Below are 7500 nucleotides of genomic sequence, written 5' to 3'. Positions count from 1 at the left end.
ATAATAATAATAATAATAATAATAATAATAATAATAATAATAATCTATTACGCAAATGTAAAGAAAGATTTTTCTGCTTTTAAGATTTCTAATTGTTGACTAGTTCATTTAAATCTAATTTGGAAAACAAGATTGAAACTGACTTTAAAACTGATTCTATTAAGCAAATGTGAAGACTGATTTTTTGCTTTTAAGATTTTTAATTGTTGACAAGTTCATTTAAATCTAATTACTTTATAAAACTCTTTATTAGCCCGTGTTTTTACTTTTCATTAGTTACTCCAGATGGGATATGTAAATGTGGTGGCCAGACTTTGATATTAACAGGAAAGTTAATAAATTTTTCACCATTACCAGCATTCACAGAGAAAAATATTAGTTTGTTATTTATAGAGACTATTTATATAGATCTATAATCTATTCTAAAATAGTTTGAGATATAATAATAATAATAACCTTCTATATCATCTTCGTTCCCTGTTCCATCTCTTGTCTCCCTGCTCAACTTCTCTCAACAACCTTCTATATCATTTTCGTTCCCTGTTCCATTCTTGTGTCTCTCTGTACAACCTCTCTCATCAGCTTTCTATATCATCTTCGTTCCCTGTTCCATTTCGTTCCCTGTCGCCCTGTTCAACTTCTTTCATCAGCTTTCTATATCACCATCGTTTCCTATTCCATTCTTGTCTCTCTGTCCAACTTCTCTCATCAACCTTCTATATCACCCTCGTTCCCTATTCCATTTTTGTGTCTCCCTATCCAACCTCTCTCACCAGCCCTCTATATCACCTTCGTTCCCTGTTCCATTCTTGTGTCTCTCTGTCCAAACTCTCTCATCAACCTTCTGTATCATCTTTGTTCCCTATTCCATTCTTGTGTCTCTCTGTCCAACCTCTCTTATCAGCTTTCTATATCACCTTCGTTCCCTGTTCCATGCTTGCGTCTCCCTGTTCAACATCTCTCATCAGCCTTTTAAACTATATTCGTTCCCCGTTTCATTCTTGTGTCTCACTGTCCAACATCTCTCATCAGCCTTTTATATCACCTTCGTTCCCTATTCCATTCTTCTGTCTCCCTGTTCAACTTATTTCATCCACCTTCTATTAGCTTCATTTCCTATTCCATTTTTGTGTCTCTCTGTCCAACCTCTCTCATCAACCTTCTGTATCATCTTTGTTCCCTGTTTCATTTCTTCTGTCTCCCAGTTCAACTTCTTTCATCAACCCTCTATATCACCTTCGTTTCCTATTCCATTCTTGTGTCTCTCTGTCCAACCTCTCTCATCTCTGTCCAACCTCTCTCATCATCTTTTTAAACTATATTCGTTCCCTGTTCCATTCTTCTGCTCCCAGTCCAACCTATATCATCAGCCTTTTATATTTTCTTCGTTCCGTTCCATTCTCCGGTCTCCCTGTCCAACCTCTCTCACCAGCCTTCTATTTCACCTTCGTTCCCCATACCATTCTTCTGCCTACCTGTCCAACACCTACAGTTTTAACTTCAAAGTACAGCTTCGAGGCTTCTCTTAATATGAACCTCATTGCTGAAGGACCATCCCAATCCCAGTACTGGTTGTAGAGATGAGAAGTAGAAAGACGAGGGTTTGAGAGCTAGGAGTATGGTGTGAATTTGTCAAACCTACGTGAGGCATATGAATATGTAAATACATTTATTTATTAGCTGTTAATAAGCAGTAAAGTCATTAAAGATATTCTGATAAAAACCCGCTTTCTTGCTTTCTTTTTTTAAGAGTAGATGTTATATTTTCCTAATAAATCATAAGAGTAGATGTTATATTTTCCTAATAAACTCAAAATTATCATTATACGAATAATTGTTCAGTGGCCGCTTTCCTCTTGGTAAGGGTTGAAGAGACTCTTTAGTTATGGTAAGCAGCTCTTCTAGGAGAAGGACACTCCAAAATCAAACCATTGTTCTCTAGTCTTGGGTAGTGCCACAACCTCTCTACCATGGTCTACCACTGTCTTGGGTTAGAGTTCTCTTGCTTGAGGGTACACTCGAGCACACTCTCCTATCTTATATCTCCTCCTCATGTTTTGTTAAAGTTTTTATAGTTTATATAGGAGATATTTATTGTTGTTACTCTTCTTAAAATATTCTATTTTCCGTTTTTCTTTTCCTCAATGAGCTATTTTCCCTGTTGGAGCCCCTGGGCTTATAGCATCCTGCTTTTAAAACTAGGGTTGTAGCTTAGCAGGTAATAATAATAATAATAATAATAATAATAATAATAATAATAATAATAATAATAATAATAATAATAATAATAATAATAAAACAATTATTAAAGTCTTGCTTATGACAAATCGTAACTCCACTGACTTATGTCCAGCCATGACACTTGTAACAAAAACACAAAAATCGAAGCTGACTCAGCATAACAAATAAACAATAAGCATCTAAGCAAACAAACATCATAATTGTGGTTTACTACGAAATATGAGGTCATAGGGTAAGGGGAAAGGCCTATTGTCGCTGAACAAAATAATAGAACAAAATAACTATGACACACACAGGGCTGCTGTTCTTCTTGCATAACACAGAACAAAGCGAAAGGCAAAGCATCCTTACTCAGACCCGTGTCATAACAGAGAGAGAGAGAGAGAGAGAGAGAGAGAGAGAGAGAGAGAGGAGAGAGAGAGAGAGAGAGAGAGAGAGAGAGAGAGAGAGAGAGAGAGAATTGTCAATGATAGAAAATTGTATCATGAAGATTTATCATTTAACATCGAAAATTACAATCTAAATTATTAAACAAGTTGCCACTGAGAGAGAGAGAGAGAGAGAGAGAGAGAGAGAGAGAGAGAGAGAGAGAGAGAGAGAGAGAGAGAGAGAGAGAGAGAGAGAGAGAGAATTGTCAATGATGGAAAATCATATCATGAAGATTTATCATTTAACATCGTGAATTACAATCTAAATTACTAGGTAACTTGACACACACAGAGAGAGAGAGAGAGAGAGAGAGAGAGAGAGAGAGAGAGAGAGAGAGAGAGAGAGAGAGAGCATGAAGGCCATTGTCAACAATGACTGAATCAGCGCAGGTTAAGTTCACCCACCCTCATATACCCCTTCCACTTTATAACTTCAACTACACCCTCTCCCCTACCATAACCCAGGGGATCTACCTTTGAAGGTCAAGGGGTAACGTACTTGCAATAACACGAGAGGTGAAACCCACGCAGTCGAGGTGGGTGGCTATCAGTACGCCTTGTTTAAAGAGGGCACGGTCGAAAGGCCTGCGAAGCATTGTTGGTGTTGATTAGTTCACAAAAGGGGAAATTTTACTAAGATCTTTAAGACATGGGTGGTACCAACAGGTCTACAGGATATTATTGATATTGAAGAGTCACAAAAAAAGGTTTTGCCAAGTTCTCCAAGACATTGATGGTACCAACATGTCGAAAAGTCTACAAAAACTGATTTTTACCAAGATTTACAAGACATGAGCTGTCCCAAAAGGTCTACAGAGCATTTTTTATATTGAAGTGTCTAAAAAAGGGGGTTTTACTATGTTCTCAAAGACATTGATGGTACTGACATGTCTAAAGAACATTCTTGATGTCTAAAAGTCTACAAAAACTGACTTTTACCAAGATTTACGAGACATGGGTGATACCAAAAGGTCTACACAGCATTTTTTATATTGGAGAGTCTACAAAAAATGGATTTTACTAAGTTCTGCAAGACATAGTGGCACCGAAATGTCTACAGAACAGTATTGTTATCGAAAAGTCTAAAAAGATCTATATTTACCAAGATCTACAAGACATGGGTAGTACCAAAAGGTCTACAAAGCATTGTTTATATCAGAAAGTCTACGAAAAAAAAACTCTTACAAAGATCTACAAGACATGGGTGGTACCAAAAAAGCCTACAAAACATTGTTATCGAGGAGTCTACTAAAAAAGCTTCTCAAAAAATCTACATGATATGGATGGCATTGAAGCTCCGCTAAACAAGTTAGTATGACCCCACCTCATCATTCCGTAGTTTATATCCTTTATCGCCAAAACTGTTAATTTTATGTGAAAAATAAGATTATATTAGATATGACATTGATATCTAAGAGAGAAAATAATCATCTCAATTGTCATTAGATAATTCACTGATTATTAAGTTAAATAAAATCATAGAGAAATCATTTAAAAAAAAAAAAAAAAAAAAAAAAAAAAAAAAAAAAAAAAAAAAAATCCTAAGACGAAGCGTAATACTGAAGTGAATATTCATTTGCTCTAATTTCAGAATAGGAAATTGCGTTAGCAGATGAAAATGATGAACACTGTAAATGACAGAGGTAGATGAGTAAATAAGAATGAGTAAATGAGTAAAAAGTGGAAAAAGTAAAAACAGCTAAGGAATTGTCAGGAAAAAACAAGGGGAAGAATATATCAAATAATGAATAAACGACTTCGTAAAACTATGAAACAAACAACGATATATACAAAAGTCGAGGATAAAAGTGAATGCACAAAAAAAAAATCATAATAAAAAAATCCCCCAAACAATTGGAAAGCTTATCGAATAAGCATGGGATTTGTACTATTATTGGAAACCAATAAATATTTGTTTATTTTTTATCGTTTTAATCCCCCTGCTCCAAACTTTTTTTTTTTTTTTGTCTGTGGCGAAAAGAAAGAAAAATAATCTAACGTTGTTAATGTTTAATTCATGTTTCAATTGCTGTTATTCCCGATGTATTATCAATATTCATAGATTAATTATAACCCAAGTATATTATTGTTTATATCGAGTTCAGTAAGCAAGTAACTTTGAAATACTAATGTTTGTTCTTCTATTCAAGTAGGAAAATCGTATTTGTTTTAGCTGCAGTACTGAAAATATAAGTTAATATAAGTTAAAATTAGTTGCAGTTACATTACAAATGTATATTCATATTTTTGCCCTTTTTCTTCCCAGAATCTTAAAATTTAGTTCAATTTCCTTTATTTTTAGTTCAATTTCCGTTTTACGTCTCCGTTTCTTAGTCAATGTGACTCGACATCATACCACATTCACAAAGATTATCATTCCCCGTAAAGCAGTTCTAAAAATATAACTAAAAATGAGTTGCAGTTATTTAAAAAAAGAAGTTATATTCACATATTTGCTTTTGATTTCCTTATATTTGTCTCCATTTTCGCCTATTGCTTCCCACAATCTTAATTTTCAGCTCAATTTTCTTTTTGTCTCCATTTCCTACTCTCCATGACTCCGCATTAAACCGTCAGAAAAATTATCATCTTCCGTATTGCACACCAGTCATGAAAATATACGTAAAAATGAGTTTCAGACATAAAAAAAAACAAGTTTTATTCATATTTTTCCTATGCTCTCTTTCAATTTTTCTCCATTTTCCACTATTGCTTAATTTTTAATTCAATTTCCTGTCTCCATTTCCTACTCTCTATGACTCGCCATCATCCCACATTCATAACGTTTATCTCCCATTGGTATACACCTGCCTATAAGTTAAAGCTAGACATAGCAAGAGACTTTACAACCCACATAACCAAAGGGGTCCGACAGCCTAAGCAAAGGGGTCCGACAGCCCTCTCAATTGTCTATCCTCTTTAATGTAAGCCGAAAGATGAAACAGAATTGCCTTTCCTTTTAAAATAACCCCCCATCAACTCCCGGACGTTAGAAGCCTCCATTTATAACAAATTTCCCCTCTTTCTCCCCTCCCGCAGTGTCGCACACCACAGAGGACCTCATCTTCGACTGGGACAAAGAAGTCCCCTTGGAGGTGGCGTCCAACATCGAGCTTCCGCAGTTCGACCTGGTTCGGAATCACACGGCCGATTGCACACAAGTCTACTTTACAGGTATAAATCTCAAGGCTGTTTGTTCTGGTATGATTTTTGTGGGGGTACTGGATGGAAGGACTTAATAAGACTGGGGTTTCTCTTCTTTAAATGTCTCTGTTTTAGAGGTAATATGAAAGAACGTAACAAGACTTGAGTTGTTCTGTTCTTTCTGCTTACTTTCTTCTTAAATGTCAGTTTTACATATATTCAGAAGGACGTAATAAGACTTGGGGTTCTCTGTTACTTCTTTCTGTTTACTTTCTCTTTTTAATTATCAGTTTTACAGGTATCCAAAACACGCAATAAGATTTGGGTTTCTGTTGCTTCTTTCGTTTTATTTTCTCTTCTTTAAATGTCTCTATTTTAGATGTATTCCGGAAGAACGTAATATGACGGGTTTATCTTTTATTTCTTTCTGTTTACCTTCTCTTTTTTAAATGTCTCTGTTTTAAAGGTATCCAGAAGAACGCAATAAGACTTGGGTTTCTCTGTTACTTCTTTTTGTTTATTTTCTCTTTTTAAATGCCTGTTTTAGAGGTAATCCGGAAGAACGTAATAAGACTTGGGATTCTCTGTTACTTCTTTCTTCTTACTTTCTTTTTAAATGTCAGTTTTACATATATTCAGAAGGACGTAATAAGACTTGAGTTTCTCTGGTACTTCTTTCTTCTTACTTTCTTTTTAAATGTGTGTTTTACATATATTCAGAAGGACGTAATAAGACTTTAATTTCCCTGTTACTTCTTTCAGTTTACTTTCTCTTTTTATACATGTCTCTGTTTTACAGGAATCCAGAAGAACGTAATAAGACTTGGGTTTCTCTTTTATTTCTTTCTGTTTACTTTCTCTTTTTTAAATGTCTGTTTTACAGGTAATCCGGAGGAACGTAACAAGACTTGAATCTCTCTTTTACTTCTTTCTTCTTACTTTCTTTTTAAATGCCAGTTTTACATATATTCAGGACGAAATAAGGCTTGGATTTCTCTGTTATTTCTTTCAGTTCATTTTCTCTTGTTATATGTTTGTTTTAGAGGTATCCAGAAGAACGTAATAAAACCTGGGTTTTTCTTACTTCTTTCTGTTTACTTTCTATTTTCAAATTTCTCTGTTTTAGAGGTAATCTGAAAGAATTTAATAAAACTTGGGTTTCTATGTTACTTCTTTCTGTTTATTTTCTCTTTTTTGAATATCTGTTTTAGATGTAATCCAAAAGAACGAAATAAGACTGGGGTTTCTCTTTTATTTCTTTCTGGTGACTTTCTTTTTTTAAATGCCTGTTTTAGAGGTAATCCGAAAAACGTAATAAAACTTGGGTTTCTATGTTACTTCTTACTGTTTACTTTCTGTTTTTAAATGTCAGTTTTGCAGGTATCCAGAAGAACTTAATAAGACTTGGGCTTCTCTCTGTTTATTCTTTAAATTTCTCTTTTTATCAGAGGTAACTTTCCGTTGTCTGTTTGTCAAGATCCAATTGAATGTTAAGATCCAGTTTTAGCATTTCTCCACTAATTCTTAGTTTACTTTCCCTTCTTAAATTTTTCTTTCACAGAGGTAATTTTCCCTTGCAAGTTAGTCAAAATCCATTTCAATAATTCAACGAATTTGATTTTGAGAATTTCTTTTATATTTGCGACATCAATGAATTTCATTTCATTCAGTTCCTGGTTTGTAAAGC

General features: G+C 34.4%; 1 protein-coding gene across 1 annotated transcript in view; it reads left to right on the top strand.

Moving 5' to 3' along the window:
• LOC137635579 (glutamate-gated chloride channel-like) overlaps window positions 1-7500 on the top strand; it is a 24598-nt gene that overhangs the window by 8799 nt on the left and 8299 nt on the right. Inside the window, exon 4 of the mRNA XM_068368042.1 lies at window positions 5709-5843. Within this exon, the coding sequence (XP_068224143.1) occupies window positions 5709-5843 (135 nt within the window). The remainder of the gene's footprint in view (window positions 1-5708; window positions 5844-7500) is intronic.

The sequence above is a fragment of the Palaemon carinicauda genome, unplaced genomic scaffold (assembly GCF_036898095.1).
Source record: "Palaemon carinicauda isolate YSFRI2023 unplaced genomic scaffold, ASM3689809v2 scaffold1430, whole genome shotgun sequence".
Classification (NCBI taxonomy): domain Eukaryota; kingdom Metazoa; phylum Arthropoda; class Malacostraca; order Decapoda; family Palaemonidae; genus Palaemon; species Palaemon carinicauda.
This window is presented reverse-complemented; position numbering and strand designations above follow the sequence as displayed.